Source organism: Nicotiana tabacum, chromosome 23 (genome assembly GCF_000715075.1).
Source record: "Nicotiana tabacum cultivar K326 chromosome 23, ASM71507v2, whole genome shotgun sequence".
NCBI lineage: Eukaryota > Viridiplantae > Streptophyta > Magnoliopsida > Solanales > Solanaceae > Nicotiana > Nicotiana tabacum.
Window position 1 is genome coordinate 124978419 of NC_134102.1, and position 16238 is coordinate 124994656.

The window sequence follows — 16238 nt, forward strand, 5'->3', positions numbered from 1 at the left end:
GAAGTTAAGTTGAAAATTGGTATTTTAGAATTTGAAAATTTTGGGATTACCTATCCCATATAAGAGGTGAAATTATAATCTATAATCCTGGTATAACCACTGAGTCATTCCCTTGAATACTAGATGGTCCAAAATCATATCCTTTATTCACCATTGAATGTCTACCAAAATGTTCCCAACCAAAATTTTAAAAAAAGGACCATTAAGAGAAGTTTGGATTTTTGGGTAAAGGAGAATCATTGTTCTTTGTGTATATCTCAACATGTGTAGCACTAATCTATTTCAGGTCTTTACAAAAGCTATTGTGCTCTGTTCATTTCTTTAATACATTCATATATTTTTGCTATTTTATTTTCAACATAGAGTACAAATAATAATAGCCTAAACTAATGCCTAGCCGAAAAAAGATGAAAATGGAATGAATTCAACACAAAATACAAGCATGATCAAAGCAGCTTGATGCATATGTAGCAGTATGTGCTCCATACTCTTGCAAGATTGTCTGTCTCTTCATCCTAAAATAGCCTTCAGGATTCTGGATTGACTTATGTCAACTCTGAGAACTATCTTTAAACAACTAAAAAATTTGCAAACTCCATTCCTGTCCTACACAATTCTCCATAATACTCTGCTCAAGGGTTTGTTTTTAATCAGCAAATCTACAAATCTTCAGGTCCCTGAAAAATGTACCACATAGCCTTTTGATATTCCTTTACAAAGAGAGGAGAAAACAGGCATGAAATATGTATCAAGATCGGTCCCCAGTTTAACTATAGTACTAGCTACTTGAAAATATTTTACCGAGGCAGAGAGGAAATGTTTGAAGGCGAGATTTGGTATTTAAGAACAAACTGTGTGCATATGATGGGAACAAAGATAATGAGGTTACTATAAACATGATATGAATCTGACATGTTTCAAGAAAGTATTGAGTCAGGATAGCAATGTTTAAAGAGGTACTAATAAATAAATAATGAGACTTTTGCACAATATAGCTGCCCCCAGGATAATAGCTGTCAAATGTATATTTTTGTGTATTAATGTCTAATATACATATTTTATTTTTCGTATATTTGGCTAGCGACTGTAATTATTTTGGCCGACCCACCAAATGTGTTAAAAGCCCTGAAAAAACTTAACTAGAAGCCGAGCCATATCTTGGCACGAGTTGATCACGTAGCTATTCAGTTGTTTATTAAAACAACAAGTGGAAGAAATCGCTTGGAAAAGGAAGTATTGAAGTGCATAATTCAAGCAGAATGGATGTCTTGACATGAGAATAGTAACATTTGTGGAAAGCAGTTTCTCAGAACTTATACCTTGTAAAACATCAGGATCCTTCAAAGGAGGTGAGGAGCTCTTGATCAATCTCACCAAAAATATTTGGGCAGCCATCCCAAGTACCCATCTCTCTTGCCTCCCAGTAACCACCGGTATACCGGAAAGTCCCATCTTCACCTTCTCTTTGAAACCATCGCGGTCTCCAACCATTCTCTTGCAATTTCCTGGACTGTAAGGTAAGAAAAAGAGCTTTATTTAGACTACAATTATAAAGATTCATAAATTGATACTCCAGCTTCACGGTTTTAGAGAACCAGGAAAAAAATTATGGGGCCTGAAACTCCTAAACCCAATTAAAAGTCAACAGAATCCAATCCGTCAGTCCAATACTGTTCTTTAAATAAAAACATGGTGGGAGAGATTGATTGCATATAATGTAAGCCTTCAATATTGAGTGTTAAATTTTGCTTCCGGTCAATTATGATATAATGTTACAAATTCCTAGTTGTTCAAAATTAATGCTTTCTACAAGTTCATTAGGCAGTCATGTCGCGTCCACAGAAACTAGTTTCTCAGAGTAGAGATTCAGAAGGAAAACAATAAAAAGTAACCTTAGTAAGTGAGCTTGATTATACTATCTAGATTCTGGTAGGTAGTAATACTGAGGTGAAATTTATGAAATTAAGCTCAGTAAGGCGATGAGTAAGATATCACAAGATCAGCATGAGATTCTGAAACCACATTCAGTCCTGTAAGAGTCTGAAATAGCTGCATCCTCAAGGACAAGAAACCCGCGGGAGGTATATAGGAACCAAATTTAAGAAGATAACTAAGCCCGAGGATCCAACTTTGCTATTCCACTAATAAGAGTGACAAATCCAACGAGATTATCAGACAAATTTTGAGCTATCAGATCGACAACAATTTTGAAGACTAAATAATATGATAACGGTCAAAAAAGAATGAATGAGTACATAGAAAAAGATGAGGAGACTCAAGTGGAAGCAAACATACCATTCTCTGTCGTGTCTCTAACCGCAACTTCTCTGAATTTGCCTTGTCGTATTCCCCATTCTCCAGATGTCGCTGATCAGGTCTGAGTCTTGAATCTGTAGGTGGGAGCTTCTCCTTTATCCGAGATTAAACACGCAGATTAGCCAGGCTATAAACGACAATTAGCTGAGCATACAAGAGGAAATTGATTTTTCACGAACTAACACAATGTTGTACCTCAAGTCCTGGTGTTAACTCATTCAGTGTAATTGCAAAAGAAGACAAGTTGTATCGAGTTAGATTTAGGGGTGGCTTATTCCTTGTCCACAATAAAGCTGAATCAGATAAATCCTTAGGCTTGCTGGTCCATTCTCCATTCATATAGTACATGTTCTCATTCCATTTTCCGAATAATGTTGCAACTTTTTTCCCGGAGACATCTTCAACAAATCCATGAACCTGTAGAGTTAGTTTGAATTTTGAATTATCCAACCAATAGTACAACAAAATCTAGATGTTTAGACATATTAGTAATCTGGGGAAGAATAGACAAAAAAAAAATCAAGTTATTTACAGGATTTCTCCTCATTTACCTGATGAGGATTACGCTCGATAATGGATGGCTCTTTGAACTTGAGCTTGCATGAGTTCTGATGATTGCCACGTATATGCATTATTCCATGATGATCACAATATATCTTACCAAGGATAAGATTGTAGATACTTGTCGTGACCTGAGGATATCAAAGTCTCAAATTAAACAAACAGAACGAAAACTTCAATAGCAACCAAACTAACTAGTAAACTGCTAAATGATCAGCAGCATGAGGTTCTGCCTACCTTGCTCCACTGAAAGATCTCTCCATCGTCGAATTCTAATGTTAATGTTCCAACAGGATCAAGTTGAATTGACCTTCCCCAAAATTTTGACTTAAGATTACTGTCAGCCCAGAATTTCCATCCTCTACCTTCACAGTGACAGGCAATAAGTGTTGGGTGGTGACTAACCTGTTTCAAGAATTGGCTAATTACTATCATATATATCAACTCATTGCAATCAGAGACTTAGTAATAAATTCCAGCTCCAACTTCCCGTGTTCCGAATTAATTCTTTCTTCAGCAAGTTAAACTACCAAGTGAGCCTATTGATTTTTCATAGTAATTCACTTTGGTAGCAAAAGAGAAGAAAATACAAGATGTTTTACTCTTGTTACGATTCTCTGATACTATGTTTGTCTCTTTTATCATAGAAAACTTTCCATACAATAAGCTCCCTCAAAAGAAGTTGACAAGAGTGAATCCCACACTTGTAGAAACTTAATATGGAAAAGGAAACGGCAATGGAGTTCCATGACCGACCTAGTGTGTTGAAAATATGTTGCACCCTTCAGTCTCAAACCATGTTATGTCCAATCCTAGATACACTACAAATAAGTGAACTCCAATCTATGTTAGACAGATTTCTGGAAACATAACCGATACAAGTGGTGTAAGTATCTGATATAGGTATATCTAGTTTTTGTTAATTCTTAATGTAATATGAAGAATCCGTACAAATTAGCTATATTCATATGACACCCTTTTGACATGGCTACATCAAGGTAGATGAAGCCGTGACGGATCCAAGATTCCAATGCTTTAGATCATCTTACTCGGATGGTAGCTGCTCATGTAAACCAGGAAAGGGCTGAAAGGCTTCAGAAAATCGTGAAATATCTCTAAGAACGTGATTTATGGCATAATATCATAATGTCTCTCATAGAACACAACAAAATAGAGTTAACATAGCTTGTAGGGTTACTTAAAGCATCCAAAAGGCCTGATAAGATGTAGGACTAACGGCATTACTCAAGGCCAGATCATCAACCACTAGGAAACTTTTAAAAAAAAAAAATTATCTCATTGTGAACACTATCTCAAGAAATTTTCAAGTATGGATTATGCGCAAATTGTTTGACCAGAAACTAAGTTTTGCTAACCAAAATAGTTCTGCAAGGGGAAGTTGCAGAACTAATAATAGTACTATTTATTATTGATAAAGTACCTTCTCAGAGAAAAAGCGGATTCCTTTCTCAGGAAAATCAGCTTCAAAAGTTTCTCCAAGCAAAGGATTGAAAGGTTTACAGTTCCGGCCTTCAGTTGAAGCATAACCAGAGACAGCAAAAGCAGCAACATTTAGAATTCTTAAAAGGCTGTTCCCCTGGAAGAGCAAAACAATTCCAAAGATGATCAACATTAAGCTAAACATCTAATCAAGAATTGGAAAACTCACTAATAAAGATGCCTGCTCCTAGGGTGAGAAAAGAAGTTCATAGAAGAATAAAAGCAACAGTCGTGCTTCAGCACAACATACAAAGTTACAAATTCTGCTCATACACGCAATATCAAGTTTTGAAGCTTCGCTGCCATGCGAAGACTATTACATTATCTCGATAGATTATAACTTGTTATTCATCAAAAGTAAAGGTTTATAATTTGTGTTCTGAAACAATTATCCCAAAAAAGATGCATTCTGACACAACTAACTTATATCTAGCAATTAAGAGTTAGCATCTTTGCAGTCCAGAAGTGTTCAAAACCATGGCTGCCCTAACAAAAGAAGTTTCACTGATTACTTTTCTTTTTTTTTCTTTTGATGGAACGCTTAAAGGAGAGATAGCTAGACTCTTTCTGCGCCTCTGAATACCTAAACATTGATCTAGTAGAAAAACTCAAATGTTTTTGAAAGACCAAAAAGAGAAGTGTACTTGTTTTACTACTTGAATAATAGGTGTGGCAAGTAACAAATAACAAATTCGAGCAATACCATGCAATCATCAATTCAGAAGAGCCTGATAAAGACCCTTTTAAATAGAAAGCAAGAAGGTGAACACAATTTCCTAGTCATGCTCTCTTAGTAACAAGACGTGAAACTATTAAAGATCGTACCGATTTTCCATGTTCGTATGCTCTATCTAAGAGATATGAGTACTCTAAATCTTCGAAGCATTTTTGCAGGGACGACAATGGCTCATTGAAATACACTGGCAGGCAAACTCGTGTTAGATCTTTCCCAACGTTGTCTTTGATCATAGACCAAAGACTAACCCCTTTCTCTTTTTCAACTGGATCCGGCAGCTTCGTTCTGCGTGTAACTTGTGCATGTGCAGATGCATCAATGGTACTGCTTGCCATGTGGTCCACAACTACTGACCCACCAGATAAATGAAGTTCAGAGAAACATTCATTTGCGTCAAGATAATTGGCTTCCTCTTCATCTGACGCTTCATCAAGCTCTTGTTTCTCAATATCATCGGACGATTCAGTCGTACTCCATTCTGAAATCAAATGTAAGAGGTCAAACAATGTGCATACACCCAGCACTTCTTCCACATAACAGTTTGTACCTTTTTGACTAAGAATTCATACATTTTCAAGCTGAAAGGGTCTCATCATTTTATTGAGTTGTTTGACCAAAGCTAACACAAGTTTGCAGGAGTAATGTACAGCTTTCAAACATTTAAAGATATTCAATATTTTGTATTTGAGATACTAAGCTCCTTTAGACGAAATCTCATGGGACTTTTGATAGAGCTATATCTATTTAGGCATATTAATACCATTCTTTGGTGTGCCCGTTACTGATTTAGCTACCAACAGATCATGAATATATATTTGTGCAACTTTTATTTTGACCATTCTAACAGAAAGGAAATTATAAAAGTGAGATAAAGCTATCTTTTGACGCTGCAGTTGTCTGTTATTGGGGTCAGTACAAGACATACATGCAAATATCTGATGTCTCCCCCCTATAACGATTGATAATGTTTTAGCAATGCCAACTGATAGGTTGTATTGTATTAAGCAACTTAGCTTATTACAATCAGGAAAAGGAAATACTTCTAAAGTTTCAATTTATATAACACTAGCCCAATTTAGGGACATTCTACGTCAAGATAACTTTTTAATCGTTACTCTAATATTTCTTCCACTACCACAAATACAATAAATATTTTAAACTACAATCTTATATTCTGTGTTCATAAACAATGTAATATATAATGTGAGTGTAATTAAAAAGTGTCCAATAAGCTTTAAATAGGATGTACTTGAGCAGGAGAGGATGAGAATCAATTTAAAGAAGTTACACTTGTTTGCAGCCACTAAAATTATGCCAAATTCATTGGATATTCCACTTCCACCAATATACAAGACAAATTCAGCAATCTTGAACATATGATGTGAGGGACACCAACTAAAACTATTTTAGTGAGTGTGGTGGAATTCCAGTACAACGTGAGCAAGAAAAAATTGGTGAAAGAAGCCAGCAGCAAATAAATTGCTGAACCTCTAGTTCCTTACAACAATAATGAAGTCAGAATAATGAAGTGAAATAGAGCTGAATAATGAAGCCATAAATCAGAAAATCTATTAACAGAAATAAACTGCAGATAGCACGAGTTTTCTCCCTCTAACAACTGCTAGTATTTCTGCTGCAATATGCTTCAGAAAAAGGGAATATTACTGGAAGATAACCTCAAGATTTTACACAGTCAAGTTATAATTCATCTAATCCCTTGGGCCTAGAAAGCAGAATGTGCAACGATTTGTGAATGTTTTGTTTAGTAAATTGTACTTGTACAGGTAGAAGTAGATCAAGTATATGTATAACATACCGCTGTACTTGCCACGCCCTAAACTGGAGAGTTGCTTCATCAGTTGGAACTCACCATCATGAACCCCGGAAGCTTCAGCTTCGATATTAGCTGCCTTCAGAAGCAAAACTTACGCAAGTTAGAGATAGTGGAGCTCATTTTTTCAGCAATATACAATCATGGAAACAAAGTTAACACATGTAACACGACCGCATGAAAATTAATATTGATCAGAGGTCCGGAAACAGTACTTTATGTATTCAACTTAAATAGGAAATTCAAGCAGATAAATATCGTCCTGCAATGCTAAGTTGCTCGGACTCGGGTGTGGGTGTTCGATACGGGTGCGGATCTAGAGGTCGGATCCTTCATGATCTAAATTTTAAGATTCGAGGGTACGGATATGGGTGCGGGGATTTAGCTAAAAGTAATTCAAATATCTAAAAACAGAGTTATAAAAATATGTCTAAATTATGAAATATTATGTGTAAAACTTATAAGGTATTCCGAGAAGGAGAAAATATTGATCAAGAGGAGAATCCGAGAAGGAGATAAAAGGAAAATGGCTGACAAAGAAATTTCTATATGCAAAGAATTCCATTTTCTTCAATTTCACCCTAGTGTTTGTTTTGAATTCAAAAATCATTGTATCTGTCCCTAATTTCTTCGTTGATTTTGGTCAAAGTACCCAAAATCGGTTGACCAGATCCAGTATGGATCCCACACCCACGCCCACGTCGTGTCGACACGGGTGCGGCACCCAAAATGAAGAGTCCAAGCAACTTAGCTGCAATGCAACCTCATTGAAAGGTTTCATAAAATTTTAAACTAAAGAAACGCATAACTGACGAAGTTTAACGGAAAGCTGTGTAGAGAACTCATGAAAATTTCAGAAGGGCTATGGAAAAGGTAGTGAATACAATACATTTGCTTGGTGCTTAACATAAGTCATACCAACCAGACTATTTTAGACGTTTTAGATGATTGTGTGTTAACCTTGTATATGATTGACATAACAATAGGAAAGAGTAAGTCAATTTTTCTGCTTTTTTTTTGGTGTGGTCAGTAACGAATACTGGTAGTCAATTCTAAAAAAACAAGAGATTTGCAACAGTCGTTCAAATTAATTCTGAAGCAACGAGCAGGTCATACAAGATAAGGTGTTATAGTAGATGAAGATGTTACACAAACAATTAAAACAAGATGGTTGAAATGGAGAAGGGCATTATGCGAAACTTAAAGTGAAAGATAAGTTCTCTAAAATAGCTATAAAACCAGCAATGTTATTATATGGGGGTGAATGTTGGGCTGCTAAAGTCCAACATAACCACTAGATCAGTGCAGTGGAATGGAGATGCAGATGCTAAGATGGATGTGTAAATCGACAAGATTAGACGGGAAAAAATATGACCACATTTGGCAGAAGGTGCAAGTACAAATACATTGAGCTATAGTCCTTATTTTGCATGTCTGGTTCCATTCAGTACCGTGTGCACATTAGGTGGAGAATGTAATAAAGTTACCTCCAACTGTCTTAACGTGTCCAGCAAATTGGAGCGCTCGTCACAAAGACTTTTAAGTTGTCCTTTTATTTCTGAAAACTCGGACAGCATGATCTGCTCACAGTCATTGACAAGTCCCTCGCCAATACCCTCATCAAGCAACCGTTTTTTCAACCTTTCAGTAGATATAGATACATCATTTTGCAAAAGGTTGAAATTATCATTCAAAGGTCTCAACTGAAAAAGATTTCTTGTTGATATCAGAGCTTCTATCCAGGCAGCCCGTTCTTTCTTTGAATTTGTTCTCAAATGAAGAGTCTTGGTAGATGTAAATATGTAGAATCGCCTATCATCAGACTTGCTCTCACGGAATGATGAAACCTGTAAGGAATCCCACCCAAACATATCAGGGTTGGTGAGTGTAAAACATTTTTCAGATATTATTAGCAAATCGGAGAGTTTTCTGAAGAAAATCTAAGTATAAGTTGGAGCAAATAATATGAAGCTAAAACTCAAGTTCTATAGAAAATGACGTCCACCCATAAGTGAAGGAAGTCATTTTCCTCATTTTGATGGAAAATATTCTCCTTGAAAAACATTTTCTAGCAATCAAACACTAAAAACATTATCAAGAAAAAAATTTCTTGGAAAATGACCTTATGTGGTACCAAACAGAACGACTCATTATGCCATCAATTTTTTCCTGCTCCTCAAATATAGGTCAATATCTAGGCAATGAAAGAAAAGAGGTCACTGCTAGCTATCTAGTAGGTAATTGGCAATGTCATTTAAGAGGTTCCAGAGACTATATAGCATAGCATATACTGATATAGTAACAAAGTGCAATAAACTGGGATTAATACATCAACAAGTACGTCAAGAAACAGCTGGTGCCAGACAACCTAGAATAGATGTCATAAGTGCTGACAGATCAACTTCAATAAAGAAGCCAAGTTCTACTACAACCATCTACCACACTACACAGTCGACAGAATAACCAAATTATGATTTGTTGCTACATTTTCACTACTTTATTGAGGTCTCTCGGAAATAGCATATCTACCTTCACAAGGTAGGGGTAAGGGTTGCGTACATACTACCCTCCCCAGAATCTACCTGTGAGAAACACTGGTATGTTGTTGGTGTTGCTAGATTTTCACTAAGGATAGGTGAGGCCATCAGTTCACCATCAACTATAGAACAAGAATATCCTTTCCCAGTTTCCCTTATTCTCTCTTTAAAAACTATAAAACTTTCTTAAGTTTACAATAAACTCTCAGTCATACACACTAAACCTCTAGGAAAAAGGATAAAATACAAAGATGATAAGTACTGGTACAGTAGAGAAAATTGAGTTAGAGATAGAGAGAGAATCCACTATTATTCTTTTAGTTGATCCCTACTATTTTTAATGAAAAAATAACACAACTTTTTGTAACAGCAAAAAATGAAACAAAACAAAGAAACCCATCAAGGAAACAGCCAAATGGATACTAATTAAACGATCACTCCCAAGTTTTCTGAGAAAAACATGGAAGAAAAAAGGTCTGATATTTCGATAAGAAAACTCCCAAAAAAAAAAGCATTTATCTAAAAAGTGACAATGTTTGTCATAGTTTTTTACCATAAGCGTAGGCCTACAAGAATAGATGATTCTTTTAGCCTTATTGTGGCCTAAAAAACTTCCCCCCATTTCCCTTTCACCTGCTGATGTGACCCACTATGGGTCAAATACCGCAGTAAAAATGGCAAAACTAAGAGTAAAAACAAACAATACATTTGATTAACCACCGGACAATGCAAAAATTGATCAAAATGGACCAAAAAGGCTCGGATATGTAAACAAAATATAACAATAGAGGGTAAAAACAATCAAGAGTCAAATTTCTGAATTCAAGATTTTGCTAATTGTAGAAAGTTTTAATCTTTGTACCATTCCCCAAAAACGACAAAATCCACACTATTCAGTTTTTACATCAAAGTTTTCAACTACTACTACTACTACACCATTTATATTACCTTGAGGTGAACAATGCCGACGGATTTTCTACATTTACGGTGGTTGTTGTTACCGGCGGGGAGGTTACCGATGAGCCTGACGTCATCACCGGTGATATGGTCGGGGCGGCGATTCTTCGAATATGAAAGTATGCCGTTTCGAAGAGTAAACCAACGGGATCTCCAACCTTTATGGTAATTAGTCCACTTGTACAAGATTCCGGCAACATCGGATGCATTAATGATGTCAGATCCATTAATATTGGAGTAAACTACGGCGGAGCCAGTCCGTAATAACGTCGGCTCCGGCGACTGGTCTCCGATCTCCGATGTACTCTCTAATGTTATACAGCAAAGTGGATGCATTTCCTTTACACGCATTTTGATCCCACGGCCCCAATTATTAATTTTTTTTCAATTCAACTAATACTAAAGATCAATCCGCATTTTTGAAAATTTACAAGACCCACTTAGTACTTTTTACATGTATCTATACAGAGGATTTTGTGTATAAACATGTAAGTGTAGGAAAATGGATGTGGGGTTGTGGAGAAGGACTTGAAAGAGGTTTAGAACTAAGGGAATATTCTTGAAGTTGGAGAAATGAAATAAAGAAAAGAAACAAATTTTGTAGTAAAAAATTGAGTCTTTATGGTTTTATGTAAAATAAATAGAGTTGTAGGGAAGGCAGGGAATTAAGATAGTGGCAGAATAGTCATTTCCAATTACGCCATTGAAGTAGACTTTGAAACAAAAAAGAGAGTGATAGCTATATAGAGAGCGAAAGAGAGATAGAGAGAGAGAATGTATGTTTAGTGTTTTTTTTGTATGTGCAGAAGAGAAAAGGGTGGTGGTTTTTGACTTGTTCAAGGCGGGGCGCGGTGGTGTAAGGAGGCGATTACGGCGGAGCACGGCGGAGAAGGGGGAAGATCAATGGTGGAAATGTGGGAAAATGGTAATGGAGAAGGAAAGAGGAATTGATGGGGAGGGGGTTTTTAAATGCCACTTTTACTCTTCTTTGTAATCATCTGTCTTGTCAAATATTTTTCTGCTGGTGGATTTAATTTCCTATTTTTCTGCCTCCCATTTATTATGAGTAATTTTTTTTGCCTTTTCTTCACTTTGTAACAAATTAATAATGCATCCATTAAAAGCAAATTTTACCTAACCACTAATATAAGGGGGAAAAGAAGGATGTTCAACAGTTCAAGAGTATTGTACCGTAATCCTTTAGCAGTCGTACTATGATTTTACGAGATATAATTATGGTGTGCAATTGAAAAAATAATAGTACAAATTGAGTTTACATTATGTAGGATATTCATTTAAAGAAAGGTTGATTGCGTTAGAGTTTGATTTTCTATTTATTAGCGAAGGATAAATTGAATGATTTTGAAGAGTAGTTTCAAAATAGAAATAAAAGATCTCATTCAAGAACACTTCACGAAAAAAATGATAATTATTACTTGATTTGAAATGTCTAGCTTTTGCTAACTCTACAATCATAAGTTAACAAATTGATTTTCTTTTTATTTACTTAACCTGTAACGTGCGAGACGGATTTTTAAAAAAATTCTATTTTTCATACATTTGACATTTTTAATTCATTTCTGTTGTAAAACTAGAAAAGTACAGCAGTTAATTTATTATGGTTGTAATTAAACAAAAGCAAACTAATAATTATTAATATGTTTAATTTGTACTGATTGATATGATTTGTTAATATATGCATGACTATTTTAAAACATGAATACAGTGATTAAACATTCTATAATGTTGATTCAAAGAAAGCATATACTATTAATAAGAAGCTTAACTTATCGGATTAATATTAAAATCAGGCTTCAAGGAGGACTTGAGGGAAAATAACCCACAAACAACTTTGTTTAATATGGTACATGGTTCCACTTATAACAACTTTTGTATAGCCAAAACTCCTCTTGCCAACAGTATTTGTAACAAGATAAAGAAATGAATTTTATTTACAACCTGATATGAATTGTGAAAGCATTAATTTACCAATGGTAGATATGTACGCTTTACAACGAAGTTCTAAATATAACAACAACAAATATAGATTCAAAAAATATAATGTCCATTTTTTTCTAAAAACATATATTAAGTAGAATGTGTTGAATGAATGTCCAACTTTCCATCCTAATATATATTAGGTGTTTGTCCTAATTTTTTTTATCATCTTTGATTTTTTTATCTCACAAAGGAAGGTGAGCATATTTACTATAATTGATTACCTTTTACGAAAAGCATAATATAATTCTTTCATATTTAGCTAGTTCTTTTTCTTAGAGGAAAAAGTTTTATACTTCAAAAATTAAGGATCCTTCATTCTCATTCATCAACATCCATAATGTAGTCATAAAGTGTTTGAGAGTCTTATTTAGGGGGAAATTTGTGAGACAAGTGTTGTGACGTTTCTTGTGTGTGCCTCTTTGTGAGGTTGTGCTCTCGATATTTTATACTCTCTTTTATATAGTGGATTGTTCATTTTTGCATGTGGATATAGATCAACCGACCGAAACACGTTAAATATTTTGTACTCTCTTTTGATATATTTATCTTTTATTATCTTATTTATCGTAGATCAATTTGTATTATTTCCATCTTAACGCTATAGTGTACTACTTTTTTCAACTTGGTTTAATGAACACGCAATCTGAGTACTGCATTTTGAATGGTTCTCGGGCTAGTAAGGGGTAAGAGAGGATATTCTGCGAAAGTTCTGCATTATTCTTAGTAAAAACGAAATTCACAAGGTGAAATTTTCCAGGTCTTTTCTCTCTTTTTCAATGATCATTTTAACATGGAGCAAGCAACAAACAAAAACTATGCCTAATGCAATGTTCTTGGTCTATAACTAATGAAGGCCAAAACTATGTAATTGACTATTCAATACCCCTATTATAGTTTGCCAAAGAAATTATAGCATTTTTAATCGGTGTATCTACAAATTGATTAACAATTCAAAGTCAACTTAGGATACCTATAGTGAGATGGAAAAAGTTAAATATAAGGCTCCAAATCGGTTTTCTTTTCTTATTATTGTAGAAGTAACTATATATTTTTTCTTTTTGCTTTTTGTTCCTTCCGTTTTATTCTTCTAGATCGACTAGGAAACTATTGTCCTGCAAATTGGGCAAAAACATTAATTTAGTGGAAGAAAATTTTCATTTGTCTCACACTCACAATTGGCAAGCTATAACCACTAATTCTGCATTCTAGTAATAATAATAATAATAATACTAAAAATAATGAAACATCAAAGAATTGAGGTCATTAGATGTCATACAGAAAAGATTAAACTTCTACATCGTATTCATCGGACAACAACTCATTCTTGTGAAAATCATTCTTTTGTTTTGTAAGTAAATGAATTGATATTACACTCTAGTATTTCCAACTAACTTCTCCAATATTTTAATTTCACATGATATTTTCTGGTCTTTTCTTTTTGGTTATCATAATTCGTCCATAAAAAATTTTCAAAGAAAAAACTGAGTGTTTTAGAATATCTCATGTTGATTAAGGCAACGAAATGTTATCTTATTTGTATATGATTTTAGATTATACTCATCTTATGTCCATTTGTATTCTTGAATAATTACTTGATTTATTCGTTACACACTAAATATTTATTTTCTTTAATAAAGTCAAAGATAAGAAATAAGGAGAAACTTAAGGGTGTGACTTATTGGTCAATAAATCGAGTTTAAGTTTTCAGATTGAAATCCCTAACGAAAATAAAAATATTAGTTGATTTTTTTTGTCCAAATATGAATAAACAAAATTACTCATTAATTGGAGCTAATACTATGATTATTAAAAAAAAAAGAAGGAAATAATGGGGAACAAAAAGGAAAAGGGATAACTTGGGAGCAGAGCATCATAGAGGGGAGCAGAAGCAGAAAACTGTGTTTCACTCCGACACGTGCACATGTGGCACGGAAATCTACGACCCACGCTTCTTCAAATTTCTTTTCTCTACTAGGTTTTTTTTTTCTATCTTATATTATATCAGACTTGATGTTATGTTATTAATTTATTTTTTCATTTCAAATTTTACCTTATATATTCTGTAATTAATTTAACATAACCATTTGCTTAAGGATTCTCCTTATAGCCATCCAAATGAAACTAGGTACTTCGTTATTATTTTAAATATTACAATATTTTTAGTATATACATATTTAAGGTTAAATTGACTTAGATTATACTAATGGTAATAGAAAATATATTAATTCATTAGGTCATCAGAATATCAATTAATATTAAATATTATTGGCTATTTTTAATATTTTAAATTTGAAATGGAAAAAAAAACAAATAAGGTCTAATTTATACACTTTATACTATATCCTCAATTTTCGGATTTCACCAACTCGGATATTCGGGCCTTATGATGAGGTAAATAGCGGTAGCTTCAAGTTTACACAAGTGCTTTTGAAGATCCCTATCTCTTGTCTCCTCACAGAAAAAAGAAAAATAATTGAAAAAAAGAAAGAAGAGGGGAAAAAAATCCCTTCAACCGACCCAACGTTCCTACACAGTCCCACGTCATCTTGCTCTATCTATTCTCTTCGGGCAAGTTTACTGGTGTACATGAATCGAATTGGTCTGATTCTATTAAAATTAAATAAAATTAATTATTTTTTTTATTTATTTTTATTTGATATGTATATTAAAAATAAATTTTTACTTTTACTTGTCACTTTATGCATATCAAGAGAAGATAAATTTTTTTTCCTGTTATACTCACCGTATTTATTACTCATTTTAAATCATTTTCTCAAATCCAATAAAATACATATCAATTAATATAGGTATCATGATAAATTATACACTTCATTTATTATTTGTTAAGGGCGTGAAAAGTCAAAACGTGTTAAGTAAAAGTGAACGGAGGGAGTATATCGGTTTGGTTTTGTCGAATTTTTCGAATTTTCTGATTTTTTGTTACATGAATACTATTTCAATTTCACTTTATTAAAATTTTGATAAGTAAATACAGTATATGTTTAGTAAAAATTGAAAAAACGGACAAACATATGATCTATTAAAATATTCTTATTAAGAAATTTTCTATGTAACACATGATAGTTATTTTTTCAATCGTCTAACAATAATTTTTCGTTAATGTACCATTTCAAGGTTAACCGGGTTTAATAATTAAACATAATATAAATTATCTAAATAAAATGCCAAATTCGAAAAAGATATAAGAATTTAATAGATTTTAACATATAAATATGGAAGAACAAAGAGATTGACGCATTTCAGTAACACTTGATAAGAAAGTGACGAAACAATCCATTGTCTAAAGTATATAAAAATGGAGTTTTAAAACACATGAATTACATTTTATAAAGTGATGATACAATAACACATGAATACTATTAAATATTACATCCCTAAGATAATCTCAAATATTTCTAGACATTTTATATAAAGTTTTAAAAGTATATATAAAAATTATATATTTATATATCGGTTTGGTTCAGATTTTTTTTACTCAATATCAAATCAAATCAAATCAAACCAAACCTAGTCGAATTTTTTAATCGGTTTGATCTGACTTTTCGATTTAGTGCGATTTTCCGATTCGGTTCGAATACCCTAGGCAAGTTTCTTTCATATGGTTGGCTTTTGGATAATATTTGAGTTCGAATTTGAAATTCAAACCTCGACCTCAAGGACATAGTTTTCCGTTAAAAGATCTAGTTGTTATATAACTACTGTAATGTGATGAAAGATAAATAAATTTTAGATGATTAACATGTAAAAATGTATTCGTTAAAAAAGAAAAAGCTGAGAT

General features: G+C 33.6%; 1 protein-coding gene across 2 annotated transcripts; it reads right to left on the reverse strand.

Moving 5' to 3' along the window:
* Positions 1 to 218: 218 nt before the first annotated feature.
* On the reverse strand, positions 219 to 11441 carry LOC107792215 (oxysterol-binding protein-related protein 2A). Of its 2 annotated transcripts, none has more exons than XM_016614407.2 (11): positions 10430 to 11441; positions 8432 to 8791; positions 6930 to 7023; positions 5203 to 5591; positions 4319 to 4474; positions 3115 to 3282; positions 2868 to 3008; positions 2512 to 2733; positions 2296 to 2409; positions 1320 to 1510; positions 219 to 677 (listed from the first exon to the last, which is right to left on the reverse strand). In XM_016614407.2, exons 1-10 carry the CDS (start codon positions 10787 to 10789, stop codon positions 1331 to 1333), a joined length of 2184 nt encoding a protein of 727 aa, XP_016469893.1. In that variant the 5' UTR covers positions 10790 to 11441; the 3' UTR covers positions 219 to 677; positions 1320 to 1330. The 2 variants fall into 2 exon arrangements, with proteins under 2 accessions (XP_016469893.1, XP_075102116.1); XM_075246015.1 differs by lacking the exon at positions 10430 to 11441 and adding an exon at positions 9067 to 10037.
* Positions 11442 to 16238: the final 4797 nt, after the last annotated feature.

Bases quoted from the DNA above. Each gene is read 5' to 3' on its own strand.
- LOC107792215 (XM_016614407.2), bottom strand. From the start codon at position 10,789: ATGCGTGTAAAGGAAATGCATCCACTTTGCTGTATAACATTAGAGAGT. The intron at 3,009-3,114 runs GTAGGCAGAACC...TGATATCCTCAG, and splicing joins AGATCTTTCAGTGGAGCAAG to GTCACGACAAGTATCTACAA. The intron at 2,734-2,867 runs GTAAATGAGGAG...CTAACTCTACAG, and splicing joins TCGAGCGTAATCCTCATCAG to GTTCATGGATTTGTTGAAGA.